We start from the raw sequence: 23,073 nt of genomic DNA on the forward strand, positions 1-23,073 counted from the left end.
TATAAAGAAAATTGAGCTCTTTCCTGTGAACAATTCAATTCTCAGCATCTTTATCAAAATTAAATCAAGAAATGACTGTAGCTGAAGATCCTTACCAAATCCTAGGTATCATGAACAATATATATAGCTCTCTCTATATAGTAACATTATATATCATACTTATGTGTGGTTTGTTTCATTTATGCTTCACTGCTTTATTTTTCTAAACGGTGATTTATGGTTTAGTGTTATGGGTGAGTCATGTTGCTAAAATTTAATTAACCACAGCTAAAGCAAATCATAATTTAAAATGTGTGAACCCAGCATCTGCTCCCCACCAGCACAGACAATACTATACTACTACTGTATTAGCCACAAACATTTTCACAAATTAGTAAGCTGAGATAAAGGCAAAAATACTCATGAACCAACTCTGAACCTTAGATTTCCCGCCTCCACGTTCCAATCTTACATTTGAGGGCAAAGGTGTCTGCTGAGGGGATTAAAAAACATCAAGAGACGTGATGATTCAATCAAACCCCCATTCTTGCCTCAACTATACGGTTGCAGCAACTATCTTGACAATTTTGACTGCCCATCTACAAATGGCCCTACTTATGGGACACCAATTTGGTTCTGAGAACTAGCCTAAGCTTCCCTGAAAAAGGAAGCTAAAAATTAAATGGAGGAAAGAATATAAATAGTTGCCAAGTGAAGTGATGTACAGTATCTTATACAGAGAAGCAAGAAGGGTCCATAATTTCTGCCCTTCAGAAATAGACACAGCTGGGTGTGTTAAAATATCTGCTTAACATCTTCTTTCCTTTTTTCTGTCTAACTTGCCTTTTCAAAGCAAGATCACCTGCAAATCTTGGGCTATAGATTAGAATGAAAACTTGAGGGGGGAGGGGGAATCCAGGAAAAAGACTTTGGTCGTTTACTTCTGAACTGTTGCCAAGAAAATTACTTGAACATATCCCTCCAATCATGAAGAGTCAAGGTGAACTCAAGGAGACTTATTCTTATTAAAAGAATACACTTTCTAGAATGCCAAACATCTGCCTTCATCTACAGAGTTCATCCAGGGGTGGGATTCTACAGGTTCGCACCTATTCGCTAGAACCGGTTGTTAACATTCTAAGCAGTTCAGAGAACCGATTGTTAGAAGAAATTACTGGCCTAATCCTGTAAGGAAGGCAGGAAGGAAACATTCTGGTATTGCTTACAGAAACCGCCTCTCCGTTAACCCTTATTACATTCTTGGCAGGACTAGACTTCCTGTCTCAGAAACTTCCCTGGAGTTTTTTTCTCCTCCTTTACTGGTACTTTGCTTGTGTGGAGTGACCATTCAAAGTTACAATGGCACTGAAAAAAGTGACTGATGACCATTTTTCACACTTACGACTGTTGCAGCATTCCTACAGTCATGAGAGGTCAGGGGAGGAGATGCGTCCCTCGATGTGAGTGATATTGAGTTGGCCACGCCCAGCCAATAACATGACCACCAAGCCACGCCCACCAACTAAGCCACACCCACAGAACCGGTTGTTCAAAAATTTGAATCCCACCCCTGAGTTCATCCCCAGAATACTAGCCATATAGTCAACCCCATTCAGCATTGTTCTGTGATTCCTTCTCTCATACTACAGAATAACCAAGGGATTGCACACTAGGGGATTATACTTATCAAACTGTGGGACATTTCAGGTAGTACATACAGTATAAACAGAATAGCAATTCCGTTGCAATGGAGGTATGATAACAGTCTTCGAATATTTGAGGAGCTGTCACCGAGAGGAGATGGTCAACCTGTTTTCCAAAGCACCTGAGGGCAAGGCAAAAAAATAATAGATGGGAGCTTAACAAAGAGAGTTTCCTGTCAGTGAGAACAATTAATCAGTGAAACGGCTTGTCGCCAGAAGTTGTGAATGTTCCATCACTGGAGGTTTTTAAAAAGAGATTGGACAGCCATTTGTCTAGAATGTCCAGAATGATATAGGTCTCCTGCTTGAGCAAGGGGGTTGGATGAAAACCAACCAATAATTCTTATTCTGTATTCCGTGTGTGTGTGTGTGTGTGTGTGTGTGTGTGTGTGTGTGTATCTCTGCATATATATCCATCATGTTGGCATCAGTTCTTACCAATCACATTGTGATATTTTTTCCAGGTGGATCCCAACCGAGGCCTTCAGGTTTTCCAATGTAATTGCTGCTGTAATTAAGTCCATCCACCCTGCTGATGATGAACTTCTTCTTCTAAATGTCTCTGGAGATTCTCAGTCATCCATGTCATGGTTGTCCCAAACGTGCTTTTTTTCAAGAGGCAACTGGACTTTCTGGTTTTTCCTTTGAAGATGTTTCACTTCTCATTCAAGAAGCTTCTTCAGCTCTGACTGGATGGTGGGGAATGGAAGGATTTATCTGCCTTGAAAATGCACCTTTGGATCAGTGTTGGGATTCAATTTTTTTTACTACCGATTCTGTGGGCGTGGCTTGGTGGATGTGGTGAGGAAGGATACCGTAAAATATCCAGTCAGAGGTGGCATTTGCCAGTTCTCCAAACTACTCAAATTTTCCGTTACCGGTTCTTCAGAACTGGTCAGAACCTGCTGAATACCACCTCTGCTTTGGATCTTCTTCTCTTTCTTTGCATCTTTCCCAGCATTAGATCTTTCACTAGAAAGCTAGGACTTCACATCATGTATCCAAAGTACGATAATTTGAGCTTAGTAAATTGTATCTCAAGTGACAATCCCAGATTGATTTGTTCTGCGATCCATTCATTTGTTTCTTGGCTACCATAGTATTCTCAAGAGTCTTCTTCAACAAAAAGTTGAAAAGCATCAATATTCTTCTTGTCCTGCTTCTTCAAAATCCAACTTTCACTTCTGTTGAGCTTCACAGGCAAGAGCATTGCCTGCATGATTCTGATAGACACATCATAGTGTGAGCTGTAATATAATTGCCATTCTACTTATATATGCTTACTGGAACGTCCCACAGTTTGACAAAATTGTATTGGTCATTCTCATGAATAACGTCTGCATTTTATTATCCATGAGGTTGCTTCTGAAGGCCACACTGAAACTTCAGCATTGAAATCATCACCAACCTAGCACTGACATCAAGCAGCCCAGATAGGGATGCCAGCATGCAACGGAACAGTACAACAGTACAACAACTGGAGCAATGCCAACTTGTCACCAGACCTAACTTCACAAATAAGACATCATTTGTATACTGCAAAACAGTCTCTTTGGACACCATTGTGGATGCATACAGCATTACAGCCTTACAAAAACTTTCCAGGGCAGCTTATAATGTTATTTTAAAATTTAGTCAGACTACTTTTTTTTTTAAAGCAATCTGTGGAATTCAAGAAACAAACCCCAAGCTGTTTAAAAACATGCTCAGGTTTTTTTTTTAAGTGAAGAAAAACAAAAAGGATTTTGCCTGGCACCAAAGTATAGTTAGTCCTTTCCGTTCCATATACCACATGTCAATTAGATCATCCCCTCCTTTTCCAAAATGTTTACAACTTTTTTGGTAATCCTTGCTGACTGTCCTAGGACATTTGACAGAAGGAGTGACCATTAGTTTAATTTAATATATGTTAGTTTTGGAGGGAGAGCAATTACAATAGACATGCATATTGTCTACCAGCAGGGGGCATCCAGAGACTTTCCTGGTATTTTCTGGAATGAATTCTTCACATTTCATTACAACAGCTTCATATTTGTTGAAAACAGGTTTTAAAAAGTGATAAAAATCGCTCCACGTGTATTTCTATTTCTGATGCAGATTTCAAACATCCAAGTGTTGTCAAATCACAAACTACAGGGATTCACAATTGCTATTTATTGATTTAATGAATTCTAAGGAACACCAAGTGAGACAGAGAATATGTGCCCATGCTTTACAAGCCATGCTATAATGTAGTTCTTCCAAACAGATCTAAAATTGAATTTGGCAAGCAGTGCCATATATCCTCACCCACTTATTGTGTTCAGTGGACCAGAATCTTCACGGTCAATGGCTAATTGCCAGGTAGATGCCAAAGGATACTCTTTCTCCCAACTTCCATTATAGAAGTGGCTGTTGTTTTTCTAATCATTTTGGAGAAAAATCTATTACAACAGGCCAGAATACTAGCAATCTTTATATCTGTATTGTGACTTGGCCTTTGTGACTAGTGTTCAGAATATACTGTTTCTTTGTTTTAAGACTAGCAATGAGCACAGGTTATTTGTTTCTTTGCTTGCTTTTTGAGGGGTATTGTTGTGTTGGTGTTGTGCCTTTGAGTCAGTCTTAACTCCTGGTAACTGCCTGGACGAGTCCGTGTAGTTTTCTTAATCTTTTCAGAAGTGCTTTGCCATTTTATCACCTGCTCCCCCGGCCTGAGAGACAATGACTGTCCCAAGATCACCCAATTGGCTTTGTGCCTAAGGCAGGACTAGAACTCACAGTGTCCCAATTTCTAGCCTGGTACATTAACCACCAGACCAAATTGACCAAACTCATCAAGAGCTGGTAGAGAGTTAGAACTGAACAAAATCTGGAAGGTAGCATGATGCCGTTCCTAACCTAATTAATGAAGTTTGTGATCAAAGATTCTTTTGGAAAATTCAGGATGTAGGGGAGAGGATACATACATTTACATGTGTGTTGGCATGACCATATGTGCAACTGCTAGCATTGTGTATGCCATAAAGGTTGCCCAGTCCTAAGTTATATAGATCAAGAAGGAATGGATACTAATCAGTCAGTTATTAAAATTGCAATTATATACTCAACAGAATTATATAAACCTGACAGTAAATATCTGAACTAGTATACTATATTGAGCTCCAGTTCTCATTACTATATTCATTTCTTGTACCTACCTCAGGGGTCCCCAACCTCCGGTTCATGGACCGGCACCAGGCTGCATCATGCCAGTAACCAGGCCAGGCAAACAAGCTCCATCTGCAGGATGCAGGCAGCACATGAAACCACACCCTTCCAGTCTGCAGAAAAACCTCTTTCCACAGAACTGGTCCCTGGTGACCAATGTTTGGGGGCCACTGTGCGGCTTTGCTCCGCATTAGGAGGGCTTCTCATTGAGTCCAATGCATCAAGAAAGACACCAAGCCGGTTCAGTCTTGGATGAGCAGCCCCGAGCACGCGCTCAGGGAAGCCCTTTTATTGAACAAAAAACGTCACAAAAGAGAGTTCAGCCTACTTTACATGTTAAAAGGGTTGGGGGTCTCAGTGGATATATTGTAGCACCCAATCACAGTGCTTAAGGGATACAAAATAACCAATCCGTGCCTGCAGTCCAGCCAGTAGCCCAAGGTGGGCAGCATCCTTTTGTTCCTGATACCTGCTTTCAGCCTACGTGAGGCCTTGCAGGTATCGAAGACTCCTTTGCCACGTGAGGCTTGGCATATATCAAAACTCCTTTGCCTACGTGAGGCTTTGGCATATGCCCAGGCTGTTAGATGTGGATTCGCTGCTGCATCTCCTCTGTTTTAGTTTTACGCAGAGGATTTCTTCTGGTTCTTCGCTATAGTCCATACAGAAGCCCTGCGCATGTTCTCATCGGGGTCCTCTGAGGGTATAGCTTTGTACAGAGATTCTTTTTCCCAGAGGGCATTGACCTGTGCAATGGCGCGTTTTTCTGCTAGCAGTGACAGACTATTAGAGATGGTGCGAACAAAGATTGGTAATATACATGGAAGAATAACACACCCAGCAGCAATAATACCTATGAGCGCTATTATAGCTTGTAATCCTGGCAGTTTTGGGAGCCAGGAGCCAAAGATATTTTTGAGATCCATACCTCGCCATACTTGATCCGGATTGTAGGTTAATTGTCGCATCTCAGTGGTTAACTGTGCTACAACTTTGCCAACCTTGTCAATTTGAAGACAGCAATTTGTGAGATTAAACCTTCCACATACCCCACCTTCCTTGGCTAATAAATAATCCAAAGCCAAGCGATTTTGATAGACAGCTGTGCGTAATTTGTCTGTAGCAGTTGCAAGAGTGTTTAGAGCCTTATCTATTCGTTGACCTGCTAAATCTAAGACAGCTTGCAAGCGAATGATTCTATTAAGCATATATATGGGGGTCCTGTACCCATAAGACCCGTCTTGGGCCCAAGTGGCCATGCCATAGGTGCAGACAATTCTCTGTGAGGTCCAGGTGTCCCCTGTGTATTCTGATTGGCAGGGGAAGCCTGCAAAAGTATTGTCGGCTTCCCTTTTTTTGCGAGACAACATGTCATAAACAGGGTTGCCTAGTTCCTGCTTCACTGAGATTGGAAGGAGGAAGAAGGAAGGTCTTATCCATCCCAATACACATGACCCTTGCCAATCTGCTGGGAGGGATGGGTAGGCTAGGTTACCGCAGATCCAATACATGTCATTGGGTGCAGTCCAGTTCTGGGAGGATGAAGTGTCCCTGAGATAAGGGAGGAGGGTTGTGTTGAATTTTGTGGGTGTGGTAGTAGCATTATCAGGTGCTGTCCAATTCTGGTAGGAGATGTCCCACGTCCTAAACAAAGGAGATGTCCTACCGGAATGGACCCGTTCGGGAGAAGCAGTTTCTACCGATTAGATTGGTAGTAATTGTCCAGATAAGGGGGTCAGGGCAGTTCTGGCTGTTATGTTTCCTATAGAAGACATGTTGTTGAACAGTGATGGCGAGGCTTCTAAGGCTTGCCATGGCCACTGTTCTCCTGTGGTGGTTCCCCGCAGACAAAGCAATTGGTTATTGCAAGTTGTTTTGCAATTTTTTCTGCCATGTCCATGAATAGGTTTTTGCTATTATGCTGGTATCAGGGGCTTTATCTAGCTTCCTTAAATTATTATACACTGACCAGCCTAATGATGTTTCCTTACCCTCATATATCACTTCTGTTTTTATAGTAATGTAGGTGTTTGGGTCTGCTCCTATGCCATCGATCCCTATACCATAGGTATCCATGGCAGGGTGTTGTCTGGAGATAGTGATCTCTACCTTGTTGTCCTTGGTAGACCCTGATACTCGCTTAAAATGTGACAGATGATTGCAACCTGAGTATCCTCCCCAGTGTAATCACAGACACAAGACCAACCCGAGCATTCAATGGAGCCCCCGCAAGGGATCCAATGATTAGGGTTTCCTACGGCCCAATTGATGGGCGTGGGACACAAATACTTATGATCATGAGCATATTTGGTTTTCCAATCATCTGACCCACAAGGATATCCCCTGGTTTGGAACAAGCAATGCAAACATCAAAAGTTAAGACAATTGGGTCAGTACCATCCTTAAGCACAGTGGTGTGATTTAGGTAGTAAAGTTTTCCCTCCCCTTCAGGATCAGCTCTGCCAGAGGCTTTTGGAAGTCCGGCCCACAAAGTAACATTGAGGCGAACAGCCGCCTTGGGGTCATAGCAAATAGTTTTTGAGTTCATTTTGCATAACTGATACATAGTCCCGTTATTCTGGCAAGTTTTCCCAGTAGAAAGGCATCTCTGAGGTTGCTGGGTATGGTAAATGAGAGTCAGTCGAGTGAAGCCTGCTTGTGTGGTTTTGGTCAAGCAGGGGTGCAGTCATCTGGTTTGGTGGGTTTTTGTGATCTTTTAATCCTACGCAGCAAAGGGGGGTTCTGAATATGAGTGTCAGGCTGATTCACGAATTGTCTGTGATGATGATGAGATGAGCGAGGTCTGAGGATTGTCCAGGAGCTGTAGGTGTTGCGCGTAGAATCATGGAGGCGCCGACCTGAACAATAGTAGGTGGTTGTAGTAGGATGGGATATGAGGAGTGTAGCTCGAGGGGTTGTTCAAAGGTGTTGACCCGGAAAGAGGCGTTGCTGGAGATGTAGGACCATGGCTGAGGAAGCGTTGACCATCTGAGATAAGGAGGAAAAATGTCCCAGGATGCAGTGCAGGTCAGCAGGAGGGGGTGTCTGGCGTGAAGTATGTTACTCTGGATGGAATGGAAACTTTGGAGGCGTGCGCAGCAAGGAGGAAGAGGAGGAGGAGGAGGGCCAGCGAAGCAGCAGGGCAGATCATGTTGATATGTCTGCAGCTGGTGGTTTTGCTACCTTGGGGTGGTATGGCCTGACGTGCCGTCCAGGAACCCACAGGACACGATCTGGAAGCTGGATAGCTGCGTAGCCACGACCCCAGGTGAGGAGATCAGCAGGACCCTTCCAAGCAGGGTCTGGCAGTTGGCGGTAGTACACCTGTGGTTTGGGAGAATCAGGAGAGGGGGAGGAAAAGTGCCGCTCCGCTGCTGTTGTAGCAGGGGTGCCAGAGAGATTGAGGAAATTAAGCGTATAAAGACAAAGATTAAGGGTGTTTTGCATCGCCGGGAGGCCAAGGGTTTTTCCTTTGGCCAGATGTCGTTCTAGTGCTGTCTTTAAAGTTAAATTGGCTCTCTCTGCCAGGGCTTGTCCCTGGCTGTTGTAAGGATCCCAAATTTGTGGGTGACCTGCCACTTAGAGCAAAATTCTGACATAGCCACACTAGTGTATGCAGGACCATTGTCTGTTTTTATTTCGTTTGGGCGTCCCAACGATGCAAAGGTGCGAATGCAGTGGTTGATGACATGTTTAGAGGCTTCTCCTCTCTGCGGGGTTGCCATTATGAACCCTGAATAAGTATCAATTGTGACATGCAGATACTTCCAGGGGGCAAATGGGGAAACTGAGTAACATCCATTTGCCATATTTCACAGGCTTTCAACCCGCGGGATTTACTCCTAAGGGGATGGAATTGGCTTGCTGACTGCAGGTGGGGCATTGCTGCCTGATGGCTGAGGCTTCTGCCATGGTAAGGTTAAAATGTTTCATGAGGGCTTTGGCATTTTGATGAAAGTAAGAATGGCTTTCCCAGGGAGTTAGGGTGTGCGTGGTCATAATACCTGCAGCTGCTTGATCGGCCACGTCATTGCCTTCCTGGAGAATTCCTGGGAAAGGCTGGTGGCTGCGAATGTGGCCTACAAAGAGAGGGTGTTGTCGTTGTGCAACAAGCTGTTGCAGTGTAACAAAAAGAGAGAGAAGGTTCTTGTCAATAGCAGGAGAGAGGTAAGAGTCGTGGATGGTAGAGACTATTTGGGTAACATACAGGCTGTCCAAGATCAAGTTGAGGGGTTCGCTGAAATTTTGGAGGACTAGTATGGTTGCAGCAAGCTCAGCCCTTTGTGGTGAAGTCTGCACAGGGGTGGTTTTGGTGTGCCATGCTCCATTCTTTTGCCAAGCACATGCCCCTCGTTCCCTGCTGCCATCAGCAAATATAGTCAGGGCACTGACCAAAGGTTGTTTGCTGATGGGAGAGGAGAAGGAGATGGGTATGGTTCTAATGATCTGAAAACGTGGGTCAGCGGGTGGGTGGCAGGAGACTAGCCCAGGCCAGTCGGATAAGGCCAACTGAAGCTCCTGGGAGTTTTGGAATAGAGGTTCCCAAATTTGCAGCGAGAAGGGGATAAAAAGTGTGGAGACATCTATCCCCATGAGTGCTTTTGTGCGGCTCCTGCCCTTTATGATTAATTGAGCCAATTGAGCTGGTTTGGAAGTGATGGAGCATCGGGTGTGTGGGAGAGATGGATCCACTCTAAGATGTGGAGCTTTTGGTCCTTTTGGGTCACTGCCGCAGTCAAGAGCCTTGGGGTGGCTAGAATGACCATATCTAGAGGAGTATTGGCAGCGGCCCTATCCACCCATATTCTACGTATGTTCTCTTCTATATGGGTCAGCGCTTGAAGCTGAGGTTGCTGCAAGGATATTTTGTCAGCGGGCCCTTTTCCCCAAGTAAGGGCTTCGAATAGTGGAGAGAGAGTGTCAGTGGTTAGTGACAGGAAAGGTCGGGCCCAATTAATGGTGCCCAGATATTGTTGAAGCTGAACCAGGGTAGGTTGAGGAGGCAGAGAGAGTGAGGGGAGTGAAGGATAGGCAGTAGTTGAGAGCATTTTATAGCCTAGATATGCATAGGGAGTCAGCACTTGCACCTTTTCAGGTGCTATGTGCAAGCCTCCCTTTGCAAGGATGGCTTTCAGGAAAGAGAACGAAGCAAACACTGTACCTGGGGGTCCAGGAGCAGCAACAAGGATGTCATCCATGTAATGATACACCAGAAATTGTGGATAGGCAGAACGATAGGGTAACAGGACCTTATTTACATAGTGCTGACACATGGTGGGGCTGTTGAGCATGCCCTGAGGTAGGACTTTCCATTGAAAGCGAGAGGAGGGAGAGGAGTTATTCAGACACATGGGGAGAAAGTACACAGTTCCTGGGATGTCAATTTCCATATCTTCAGAAGCAATTAATTGGAAAGATATGGTGTCAGCCTTTGGAGTGGGGCTGGCTGACTGCCCCCTCTAGTTTTCCTGCAGTTGGGGGTGGTGCTGCAACACTGGTTTGCCCAGTGGTACCCTTTTTTTGCACCTTGGGTAAATTGTTTTTGGCTTGTTGTTGTTTTGTGGATTGTCCCTAGCCCTACATTGTGCTTTGAAGTGGCCTGGTTTCCCACAATTGAAGCAATTCCCAGCCGGCCTGTTTTGAGAATTTGCGTGCTGCAGGGCCATTGCCAGGTGTTTCATATTGTAGGAAACAGTCCCCATGATTCTGCAAGCCTTTAGATAGTCCGAGAGGGAAACCCCCCCTCGGGCAGCCAGGGGCTGCAGAATCCTTTTGCAATCCTCATTTGCATTCTCAAAGGCTAATTTCAACAGAAGCTCTCTGCAGGCCTCTCCATTTGAAATTTGCCTCTGGACAGCCTTTTGGAGAAAAAAGGAGCTGCTGTTGGTGTTAATGAGACCTCTGACATAAGGTGCTTGAACGCCATACATGGCCACAGCTTGTTTTAAATCTCTAATTAATTTCATGGATAAGGGTTCAAGCCTAGACACATTCCCAGCTCCATCCCCCACATATTCTGTGGGGCAGAGGGACAGCTCCTCTAGGGTAAGAGAGCCCTCCTTGCGCCCCTGTGCCATGGCTTGTGCAACTGCTCCCATGGGTGTCTGATCCCCCACAGGATTTAATTTAGGAGGAACCAAGGGTTCAGGAGCTGTGGGGGAAGAGGCTTCCAGTGGGAGAGCATCTTTGGTTTTGGTCTCAGCAGCATAGGGAGGGGACCTCCCGAAGGGGGGCTGCCAGCGTTAGTCAGCGCTGAGCTCTGAACTATCAAACATTCCATTACCACCCTCCAAGTGGTTAAAATCTTTGGCGGAGCCCTGGGAGTATCATGAAAAAAGTCACCCAAACGTTGCCATGTGGAGACTTTTAAGGACCCCTTTTCCGGATAAGCCGGACATTGCTTGTGGATGTATTTTAAAAGGGCTCTGAGGTCCTTTTTAGTTGGAGCCAGGAGCTTTTTGCCCTGACTCCTAAGAATCAAAATTGAGCTCTTCATTAATTCCCTTAATTCTTGCAGATGCACCATCTGCACTTTAGAGAATTTCCCGCCCATACTCACCTGAGGGGAGGATTTCTCCTGGGGAAGGATCCGTGACTAGACGGCGTCCCTGGGTTGCAACTGGCTCGTCCGGCCGGGTGAGATGGGAGGTAGAAGGCAGGCGAGTCTGCTTCTTTTCAGCAGATCACGTCGGGGTCACCAGATGCGGCTTTGCTCCGCATTAGGAGGGCTTCTCATTGAGTCCAATGCATCAAGAAAGACACCAAGCCGGTTCAGTCTTGGATGAGCAGCCCCGAGCACGCGCTCAGGGAAGCCCTTTTATTGAACAAAAAACGTCACAAAAGAGAGTTCAGCCTACTTTACATGTTAAAAGGGTTGGGGGTCTCAGTGGATATATTGTAGCACCCAATCACAGTGCTTAAGGGATACAAAATAACCAATCCGTGCCTGCAGTCCAGCCAGTAGCCCAAGGTGGGCAGCATCCTTTTGTTCCTGATACCTGCTTTCAGCCTACGTGAGGCCTTGCAGGTATCGAAGACTCCTTTGCCTACGTGAGGCTTGGCATATATCAAAACTCCTTTGCCTACGTGAGGCTTTGGCATATGCCCAGGCTGTTAGATGTGGATTCGCTGCTGCACCACTGGGCTAGTACAAATTCTGAGTGACATATATTTACCTACTTCTATAGAAATAAAATAAAAAGAGACAGTCACGGTGGCTCGGTGACATTGAGCTTGTCGATCAGAAAGGTTGGCAGTTCGGCAGTTCAAATCCCTAGCACTGTGTAATGGAGTGAGCTCTCATTACTTCTGCCACCCTAGCAGTTCAAAAGCATGTAAAAATGCAAGTAGAAAAATAGGGACCACTTTGGTGGGAAGGTAACAGCATTCCGTGTGCCTTCAGCGTTTAGTCATGCCGGCCATAAGACCACAGAGACGTCTTCGGACAGTGCTGGCTCTTTGGCTTTGTAATGGAGATGAGCACCGTCCCCTAGAGCCGGAAACAACTAGCACGTATGTGTGAGGGGAACCTTTACCGTTCTAGAAATAAAATATTCTGTTTTCTTTTATCTAGACTTTCTTTTTTCTTATAATCCCTTTTATTTACAAGGAAAAGGACAAACTCCTTTTTCTTTGCCCTCAATTATAAAAATGCCCAACTTTTTCTGTTGCCACCAGCAGGGAGCAAGGAGACTTGAGGTAATCTCAATTTGTACATGGCCTAGGATGTGCATTGCTCCCTTCTGGCCCTGTATAATAACTGTTCTGTAGCCTCAGGGGTTGCTTTTCCTTTTGGGAATGTGCAGTGTGGTATTTGAGCCTGGCTAGCGGACGAGTGCAGGCCATGTTCACCACTGAAGAGAAAAGATACATCGGTAAACTTTGTGGCATGTTTTAGTGGTGGGACTCCTCCCAAGAGCATAAATAAGCTAAATGATGCAGGCCACAACTTCAGAAGTTCAAAGAGCTGCCCAGCATTGTTATTGTTGTTGTTATTATTATCTTTTGCTGTTGTTACACTGTTATTATACTTTCAGCCCACCTCACGATTGAGGGTGACTGAAGTTGAGAAAAGGAGAATGAACAGCTGGAACTCAAGACTCCAGCAATTCATTCTCTATACACCACCTGCTTCCTTGTTTCCTCTTCTATTTATAGCCAAAAGCAGGGAAGCAAAGGTATTAAAAAAGAGCAAACATGGGCAGATATTGCATCAGCTGCCGGCTAGGAGTGAATTAAGACAAGCTGGAGCAAGAGATCTGCTTTTAGGCAAAAGAACTGTCTTTGTCTGTCAATCATTGTGCTCCTGCGCAAAAGGGGACCAGAAGACTGGAGTTCAAAAGGATGCTGACAAATGATAGTGGGATGGGAGCAGCTGTTTTTGTCCCTGTCACATTTTACCCAGGAACCTTAACAGATAACCAAGACAGTGTCTGTGGCCATAAGCAATATAGGCAGTGTGCAAATGGATGAGAAACTTGGAAGCCTTCTTTGGTCAGGCGCATTGTTTTTTAGTTATTTTTATTTTATTTATTTGTCAATCGCTTACAAGATAATATGTATAAGTATTAAACATGAGTAAGAATACAGGAAATAGGTACAAATAAATGGGGACAATATAAGAGGGACGGGAGGCACAATGCTGCACTTATGCACGCCCCTTACAGACCTCTTAGGAATGGGGTGAGGTCAATAGTGGATAGTTTGCGGTTAAAGGAGGTGGGGTTGGAGGATGTAGCAACAGAGTCAGGTAGTGCATTCCAGGCATTGACCACTCTGTAGCTGAAGTCGTACTTTCTACAATCAAGTTTGGTGCGGTTAACCTTGAGTTTGTATCCATTGTGTGCTCTTGTATTGTTGCGTTGAGGCTGACTGGTAGGACATTGTAGCAGATAATTTTGTGTCCTAGCTTAAGTCCAACCGTAGGCGGCGCAATTCAAGATTGTCCAAGCCCAAAATTTCAAGCCTGATGGTATAAGGTATTCTGTGCAAAGGACTGCCAAGTCCTGCCTTCATGAATCTAGTGCCTTCCGGGTGCACTGAACTTGTCCTATCAAGGCTTGCTCCTGACACCCAAAAAAAGGGAGGGCACTTCGACTGGCCTGAAGCAAGGGAAGGCTGCTCCCGGATTCTCCCACTGCCCAAGCGGGGCCCAAAGAGCACCGCAGAGAGAGAGAGAGAGAGACAGAGACCGAAAACCAAGGGGGTCGATCGCTTGCTTGGCACCGCAACGTGGCAAGTGGCCGCGATCCTCGTCGCAACGCTGCTCGGGACAAATGCGCGCAGGCAGGCCAGCAAGCGGTTGATTCCAGCGCCTCCGGGACAGGCGCTCCGAAACGGCTCACAGTAGCTTTGAGCGCCACCCCGGCGCGCAACCGAGGTTGCTCCGGGCGAGGAACCGGGAGAAACGAGGAACCGCCTCAGCGGAAAACACAGGGTTGAAGGGCGCGCGCGCAGCCGTCTCCGGCAATCGGCGACCGCGGGCCCTTTAAGCGTGGAAAGGCTCGCCTCGTCTGCGCACGCGGCGCAGCAAGGGGGATGCGCCGCGGGGAGGAGGGCCAAGGAAAAAGGAAGCGGACGGGCGGGTTTCCCCGGGCGACCAGAGTCCGGAGCTGCTGCACCCGACGTGAATATCCTCGGGAACGACCTGAAATGCCTTAGCCCTTTGCAGCGCTCTGCTCCCTCTCGGCGGGGAGCAGGGTTCCGGCGGAGGCTTGGCGACATGAACCGGGTCCAGCTGAAGCGCTCTGCGATCCTCAAAATGGCCCTCGGCGGTGCGTCGGAGCCGCTGCTCCATCAGCAGGAGCAAGAGGAGGAGGAAGAGGAAGATAGCGAGGGCGGCCGCAGCAAGGAGCCCCCGTTCCTCCTGCGGGCCGTCCGGATCGCCGTAGTGGTCTGCCTCTACTGGTTCATTTCTATCACAATGGTCTTCCTCAATAAGTATCTGCTGGGCAGCCCTTCGCTGCGCCTGGATGCGCCGCTCTTCGTCACTTTCTACCAGTGCCTTGTCACCGTCCTAATTTGCAAGCTGCTCAGCCTGCTGGCCTCCTGCTGCCCGCCGGGCTTCGTGGACTTTCCCTCCATCCGGATCGACCTCAAGGTCTCCCGCAGCGTCCTGCCCCTTTCCCTGGTCTTCATTGGCATGATCACCTTCAACAACTTGTGCCTCAAATTCGTTGGCGTGGCCTTCTACAACGTGGGCCGCTCCCTCACAACCGTGTTCAACGTGCTCCTCTCTTACTTACTCCTGAAGCAAACCACATCCGTGTATGCCCTTCTGTCTTGTGGAATTATCATTGGTGAGTGGAGCCTTCCCAATGGCCCCAGCTAAGCAATCCAGTGGCTGCCACTTTCTCCAGTATGTGGCTTATGTCTCCCATTATCCTCAACCAGTCTCACCACTGCTTGGGAATGATGGAAGTCGACATTGGGCATCATCTATTATATCTACAGTGTGCAAAGGTTTATTTACTGGGGGGAAAGCCCATTAGGATTCAGTGAGACTTACCCAAGAAAACAAGTGTCAAATGCACCATGGGACAGAGGGACCTTGAATGGTTTGCTTGCAGGATTTCAGTTTAACCTTAGCAACTATAGAGAGACTGCTAATATTCTAATGTTTACTCCTTGTTTTTATTGGCCATTGTGCTGCACAACTCATGGCAGTCAGTAGTGATTGGGCTTTTTGCTTTTTTAAATTCTTTGATTTAATAACTCTTTCCCTCACAATCCTTGTCTAAAATTTGCCAAAATCTACTTTAAAATGCCCACTCAAAAGAGCATCCTAGTATCCTTTAGAATGAGTTTAGATAATAAGAGCCACATCCAGAGTGGCTCTAAAAAGAACAGTTCAATCCTATAGAATCTTAGAAGTAATAAGGAAGTAAACGCAGTAATGCATCCTAAAAGGTATTGTTTCCTGATGATGCCATAGGCATACAGTTCAGATCTCCATTGCTGATTGTGAGTGTGGGAGAATGGGGATGCTTGTTAATTAAATATATGGAAAAGGCAAGGCTACACCTTTGATATATGGCCACAATAAAAGGGGGAGTTTGTGTTCCCAACTTACAGGACAAAAACTGAGGGTCAGATAGTTTGGTAAATCTTTCTTGCTCAATAATACTTGGAATGAAACTAATGTAACATTTCTTGTTCATTAATATCAGGTGGAAGAGAACTTGATAGAATTGATTCAGTTCTGCTAACTTTTATTATTAGTTTGCTTAAGCTTGCTAACTATTAATATACAATCTAGTGGCTTATGCTGGAGAATATAAAGCTTCACTCTTGCAAAGATACATATAGCTGTTATGTCTGTGGAGATTCTCAGTCATCCAGGTCATAGTTGTCCCAAAGGTTCCTTTTCAAAAAAAAACTGGACCTTCTTGTTTTTCTTTGAAGATATTTCACTCTGAGCTAAAGAATCTTATTGGATGAGAAGCAAAAGGTCTTCAAAGAAAAACAAGAAAGTCCAGTTGCCACTTGAAAAAGCACCTTTGGGATACAGCTATTGTGTTTATAGTCACAAGTTTTAAAACTTACAGGCACTCTTTGACAGAAAATTATGGAGTGAAGGATCTTAATGAATAGTGATTCAGTCTCAGCAAACCATTTCAGCTCAGACACGGATTAATATTCAGATGAGAGATATCGGGAAATTCCAGGGTTGTAGGCTAGACTGGGTTGTTTTAATCCACCAAGAATATTAGAGTAACTGGGTGGAGAATTCTGGGAGTTGAATCCACACCTCTTCAAGTAGCCGAAGTTGAAAAAAAAAGTAGTCTATTATATCCGAAGTTTTAAAAATTTCCAAATTGTTTTATTTTACACAGGTATGAGGCTTGTCTCCTGCTTTTTGTAGCCCAATCAGTATATTTTCCATCTCTTTTACATTGCAGGTGGCTTCTGGCTTGGGATAGATCAAGAGGGAGCAGAAGGCACTCTGTCCTGGGCAGGCATCGTTTTTGGGATACTTGCCAGCCTCTGTGTCTCACTGAATGCTATTTACACTAAAAAAGTTCTTCCTGCTGTGGACGGCAGCATCTGGCGTCTGACTTTCTATAACAATATCAATGCTTGTGTCTTGTTTTTGCCCCTTTTGTTGTTCACAAATGAGTTCTTCACACTATACCACTTCGATAAATTGGGAAGCATCCATTTCTGGGGCATGATGACTCTAAGTGGGATATTTGGCTTTGCTATCGGCTATGTGACTGGACTTCAGATCAAATATACCAGCCCCCTTACACATAATGTTTCTGGGACTGCCAAAGCCTGTGCCCAGACACTGTTAGCTGTCTTCTATTATGAAGAAACCAAGAGCTTTTTATGGTGGGGTAGTAACATGATGGTTCTAGCAGGCTCTTTTGCATATACCTGGGTAAAAGGATTGGAGATGAAGAAGGTACAAGTAGAACCTCTTCCAAAAACAAATGAAAAAAATGACAATCTGGTCTGAATTTGCCAGTCTTGCATCTCTCTGAAGGAATAAAATGAAGTTTTAACTAGCAAGAAACCGCTTAATGTTTCCAGGCAAGCGTAGCCTGTAATTACCCATGTAGAAAATAGAAGATAGGCCGAGATTTCCAATGTATTGCATATTTGCTACAATAATCACTGGAAAGGGGAAAAGATAATTTTTTTACAAGTGATTTTCTTTTGCAAATGCCTTCTCTTTAGTAAAGGTGAGGGTCTTGTGTTCTGTTAAAAAATGACTTTAAACAAGGAGGAATAGGTGGGTCCTTGCTCTACTTGCTTGAAGTTATACGCGTGTTCTGTAGATATGTTTCTCTTTGTCTCCTCACACATCACACTCAACAGTCCAGTGTGCTTCCTGGAGAGGCAGGAGAACAGTTCTCTTAGATTGCTGGCCCTCCTGCCCTTGTGAGACAAACAAGTTGCAAGAAATACAGATTTGCAACTTGCCTGGTGAAAAGGTAACCCCAATGCCAAGATTCTCGAGCATTTTTCTGCCAGTGCTTCTCAGCACATTTATCATTCCTCTGGACAGCCTAATTGGAAAGGAACTGAACTAAAGGAAAATAAGAAAGGGCATTGAAAGGTCCCCTGGTTTGGTTCCTTCTAGATCTAAATGGCTTTAGGTAGTCAGCTATTTTTCCCAGCACTGTTGAAGAAACAGATGTCAATGATTATTAATGGACTCTTACAAAGTTAAAAATATTGGCATGTTCTTGCTCTTAAAAACCATTTTGTGAGCAAGTGCATTAGTTTTTGATATGCACTCTCCTTATTGAGAGGGCCACCTTGGCTTCAGGAGCCAAACATCATTGGAATGTATAATTCCATTTGCCTTTGACCTTTGCTAGTGTCCTTACCTTGTTCTCACTTTCCTAATTTTGTGTTGGGAAGTGTATACCCTCATTGTAGATCTGCAACTGATAAATGTGTTTAATAAAACGTTGATTTGTTATTTTCAGAATGGCTCTCTGCTTTGTTTGTAACAATAGAAATGATAAGGAAGTGGAACAGAGGGCACCGATAATATATTGCCTCCTGACTCACAGGCAAAATACTTTAAAAGCAACCCTGAAGGAGTAGTAGTTAATGAGGTTATTGTCCTTATAGACTGCTTATAATTTTTCTGGATGCATCAGATTAGCCGCTGTGCTACCAAGACTCTGGGCTTAATGGCAATTCGGTTTGATTCAACAAAACTGCCTTTATTTCCTTAAGCTATGATGTCTTGGATAAACACAAACATAAATATGGGTAATCCTCAACTTAATAATGGCCACGAGGTGTATAGATCATAAAGCAGGTCATCATGTGACCATACCTAATTTTATGATCTTTTTGAAGTAGTCATTAAGCAAGTCCATTATATCAATTGGATTTTTTCTGCTGGAAGCCAAAAGTTAAGTGTATATTTCTGGCCAAAAAAGAAAGGGGGGGGGGGGTGTAAATTTTGATCATTTGACTACAGGATGCTGCAAATGGCCATAAATGCAGGCCAGTTGCCAAATGCCCAAATGTGATCATGTGACCACTGAAGATGGCAGTCATTGTTAACTTTGAAACCAGGTTGTAAGTAGTTCTGGGGAGGTGATGTAACTTTGAATGGTTGCTAAGCAACTGGTTGAAAGTTGAGAACTACCTGTACCTCAAAGCAGAAGATTCATCCTAAAGGAGGGCTTAGTTTTCAAATCCTGCGGGGAATTTAACACTAGGTTTTTATTTCAGTTCATCAGCAACTTGGAGCAGCAAACCAGTTTCATCTCAGTATATGAGAACAGGAACCCGAATACCATTCTCCATTATCATTCTCATTTATCAGCCCAAATCAGCCATCTTCCTTTTCAACTGTTTCCCAATTGCTTTTATGTACTGCAGATCCATTTCCACTTAACACCTTTGAACTGATTACATCATCTGCCCACCATTTCTTGAGGTGTTTTCTAGGTCTTTTAAGGTCAATTGGTATCAAACCAAGGATTATTGCTGCCCAATATGGAACTGTTCATTGTGCAATACACAGTAGTGGAAAAATACGCATTTTCTAACCCAAATTAATTGAAGGGGCTAGGTTTTCACACTTGTTTGTTCTATATAAAGAGTTTACTGTATACGCTCAAACCCAAATTATTTTTTTAACCAAACAGCTGCTTTTGAATGTTTTATTTTCTTTTTGAGATAAAAATTTATACCAATAAAACCAGCAAGATGAAAAGTAAAGGAGCAGGATAGTAATTCATTTAAAGCTGGATCAGAAAAAGATACAAGCATATAAAATCTGACTTTCCTATTAAGAGTCTTGCATTAGTCCCAAGCAAACCAGATGCATACAGGCACAGAGTTACAGAGTAAAATGCAGGCAGGAGGTTTGTGGATTTGAATGCCATGAAGGCATAATTGAAGATGAAAGGATTTATTGAGCAAAGCAAAAGAATATGTCTAACCACAAAATCTAACATAGGCAATATTTACAGGCATAACAAGGCATGGTAACAATCAATAAGAGTGTAAATACTGGATAACATCTCATATCCCTGTGGCTATGATGAATCTTTCCTTATCACAGCCAATCACAGATGTTTCCATATTCCAGCTGTCATACAGCACCTTTCTCTACCAGGCCTACACTGAGCCTCTCCCTAAACAGGTTTCTAAAAGCTTATATAATATGCTGCTGCAATTGCTCATCTTAATTAAATGCATTTGTTGTTTATGTTTTGGCCTAATGGTTACCGAAAGTGGCAGTACTAATTCCTACACAGCAATGTGGCTTGGCCTGTACTGGCAGATCAGCAGACATGCTAGGCTGCATGAGAAAAGTGACAATTAGGCAAGGATAGGGGAGGCCAGAGGTCTACATACTGTCCTTTTTAAAAAAAGCTGAGGCCTTGCTGTATTATCCACAAAAAATGCAGAAGATGACTATTTTAAACAAGAAAACGGGAATGAAATTCATCACCTAACTACTTCTTAATAACAAATGGCGCCTTCCTAATAGCAATACCTAATTAGAGAGCAAGTAATCAGATTTCTGTTCTTTGTTGTTCAACTCTATGTGCTGAATTAGGGCAGCAACATATTTTCCTGTAATGAGTAATTGGTAGCTCTGCATGTTTACAATCCATTACACTGCCCAAAATTTTGGGATTTTAATTTTGGGATTTGCCCAGTATAATTTTATCTATACTTTAGGGAAAAAACGCTATTTAACATAAGAAGTCTTCCTCTGGAAAAAGAAGTGTTGTCAACCTGACACAGCCTGAGGCCTTTAAATGAAGGTAGACTGCAACTTCGGAATTCAATTGGTTATGCATACTGGGAGTTGTAGTTCAAGAGATCACCAATTTCTTTCATAATCAAATAGCAGTTGGAACTATCTCTACCTGTTCAATCTTTTTATTATAAGCTTCCTGAATTTGTTTCAAATCATGTAGTGACCAGGTTTTCACCCTGCTGTAGTTTAGTTTGATTTTGATTAAGTGTGTTGTGTGAACCGCATCATTGTATTATATCAACCACATTTTATACTCTAATGCAAACTATTATATAAATCAAATCAGCAATGATTTCTGGTAGACAAAAGATGTGTGAATCCAATACATTGCTTGGATGAAATCCTTTAACTTGAAAACTAAACTTACAGAAGTTGTGGGTTCTCTATCTCCTGAGGCTTTTAAAGGCTGAACTCTATATTCCCATGAATGGTCTAATCGTTTTTTTCTGTACATTGAAGATAGAGGATTAAATCAGTGTTTGTCAACCTTGGAGATTCTGTGTTGGCTGGGGAATTCTAGAAATTGAAGTCCATACATCTTAAAATTGCCAAGGTTAAGAAATACTGCTCCAGATGATCCTTGTGGTCCCTTCCAACTATGATTCTATGAAATAGTAATGTATTTATACCATCTTGGACTATCAGAAGCAACAATGCTGTTATTGATAGGACTTGAAGATGCTATAAAAGAAGGATACTATTACTGTTATTGACTTTGCCAAATGAAAAAGGTTATCTCAGAAATCAACTGAACAAACACTATTTTATTTTAACTTGCAAATAAAACTTAAAGAGTCCACATAAAGTCAACAACTCTCATATTGCAATATGAATTAAATCAGGATCTAATACAGGAAGCCAGCAGTCAAAGCAATGGGGGTGTAAGGTTAATTGCACTATTTAATAAATCATTAACAGGACTGTACTATTAAATAAAACCATTAGCAAACAGGAAATTGCCAGAAGTGCAGCCCCTTACCTGAACCCCTGCACCTGTTCTATTCATTCTTTCAAGCCAGTATCTGTTCCTGGATAGTATTTGATTTTTGGCTGGCATCTCATTTAACTCACTCCTCCCAACTTGAGAGACTAGAAGGCTAGAAGTCTTTGACTGAGCAAGCAAATTAAGTCAGCCCTGCCACACATTCCTCAAGCTGTGTGTGCATGTCTTGCCCTGTTTACATCAGAACATTTGTTGATTTCTGAACAACTAGGCTCTGAAGAATAGATCACAATTAGTATCGGAAGACAAAGATATATATACCTGCTGTTCTCACTCCAGAAAGTCTGTTGCTTTCAAAAACAGTACTGGATAGTAGTCTTGTCCTTGTTTTTTTCTTGCCCTGCAGAAAAGCAGCTTAAAGGGCATGCATAAACTGAATGGAACTAAAGCTAGTTTTCCAAATTTCAATTCCTTCCTCTGCTTTACAGTCCATGTTTATTACAAGCCCTAATTGGCGGATTCCCAATGTTCTTTACTTCTCCTGGACTGAGAAGGGAAGGAGGGGCACCATTTGTTGACCTTTTTCCTGTCACTTGAGCTGGACGGGGAAAAACATTTGTCAATTTCATCTGGTTAAATCATACAGTACTATAGGACAGGTCCATTTCCCACTGTTTCCTCAATGTATATATAAACAAAATTAGTTTTAAAAAGTCCACTTTCATCACTGACTTACCAATGAGCTGGAGAGAAGTACAAGACGGCATTATGTAACGTTGGCCACAGGAAATTTTCAGTAGCAGATCCTACAGATTAGCCCCTTGTTACTAGCGCTAAAAATTTATATGACACATATGGAAAGAAACTACATTTTCACAGCAATATTTTAGAACCATCTATTGATGTCAGGAATTACCCTTTTTTCTTGGATGAGTTTTTGTACTTTTAAACATATATTTGACCAGTATGCATTAAAACTGGAAAATGTTTACTTGGCACACAGATGTACAGAACAGTTTGAATTGCAAGAATGATGCCAGAATTGATTAGAAATATGTCTCTAGTTTACAGGGATGTGTCCTCTTCCTGTTATTTTGAATATTGTCTTTTCCTCTGTTATTGCGTTATGAAAAAAAGCTGCCAATATGACCATCAAAAATGAAAGACTCAAGTAACCTGCAGATTTGCTAGTAAATCATACAGGCAGTGTAGATTACTCTGGCTCCAATTTCCTTGTAAGATGTTCCTTAGGCTTGCATAAAATAGTCTACATTATTCAGACATGTGGGCATTCGGAGAAAACAGAAGAGGAGATAATACATTAGCCAGACAACTATTTGAGAATCATGATTCAACTCTCCCCTAAACTGGAGGAATATGTATCATATATAATGGAATATGCTGTACAGTATTGCCAATGTACATAGACACATGGATATAGTAAACAGGGCTTCTGGCTCATATGAAAGTATCCTTAGATCTTCCATCCATAAGTTTTCTAAGCCTCCCAC

At 43.4% G+C, this 23,073-nt stretch overlaps 1 protein-coding gene and 1 long non-coding RNA gene across 2 annotated transcripts; one reads left to right on the forward strand and one right to left on the reverse strand.

The window, feature by feature from the left end:
- Positions 1-14,412: 14,412 nt before the first annotated feature.
- On the forward strand, positions 14,413-18,312 carry SLC35C1 (solute carrier family 35 member C1). Its single transcript, XM_026707503.2, has 2 exons — positions 14,413-15,169; positions 16,772-18,312. The coding sequence occupies exons 1-2, from the start codon at positions 14,593-14,595 to the stop codon at positions 17,329-17,331; spliced, it is 1,137 nt and encodes a 378-aa protein (XP_026563288.2). The 5' UTR covers positions 14,413-14,592; the 3' UTR covers positions 17,332-18,312.
- Positions 18,313-19,712: 1,400 nt separating this feature from the next.
- LOC148128174 (uncharacterized) lies at positions 19,713-22,537 on the reverse strand. Its single transcript, XR_015740952.1, has 2 exons — positions 21,884-22,537; positions 19,713-21,300 (listed from the first exon to the last, which is right to left on the reverse strand). It is a non-coding gene; the product is annotated as an uncharacterized LOC148128174 (long non-coding RNA).
- Positions 22,538-23,073: the final 536 nt, after the last annotated feature.

Source organism: Pseudonaja textilis, chromosome 1 (genome assembly GCF_049901715.1).
Source record: "Pseudonaja textilis isolate UNSWEBS1 chromosome 1, rPseTex1.2, whole genome shotgun sequence".
NCBI classification, from domain to species: domain Eukaryota; kingdom Metazoa; phylum Chordata; class Lepidosauria; order Squamata; family Elapidae; genus Pseudonaja; species Pseudonaja textilis.

Bases quoted from the DNA above. Each gene is read 5' to 3' on its own strand.
- SLC35C1 (XM_026707503.2), top strand. From the start codon at position 14,593: ATGAACCGGGTCCAGCTGAAGCGCTCTGCGATCCTCAAAATGGCCCTC. The intron at 15,170-16,771 runs GTGAGTGGAGCC...TTTACATTGCAG, and splicing joins GTCTTGTGGAATTATCATTG to GTGGCTTCTGGCTTGGGATA.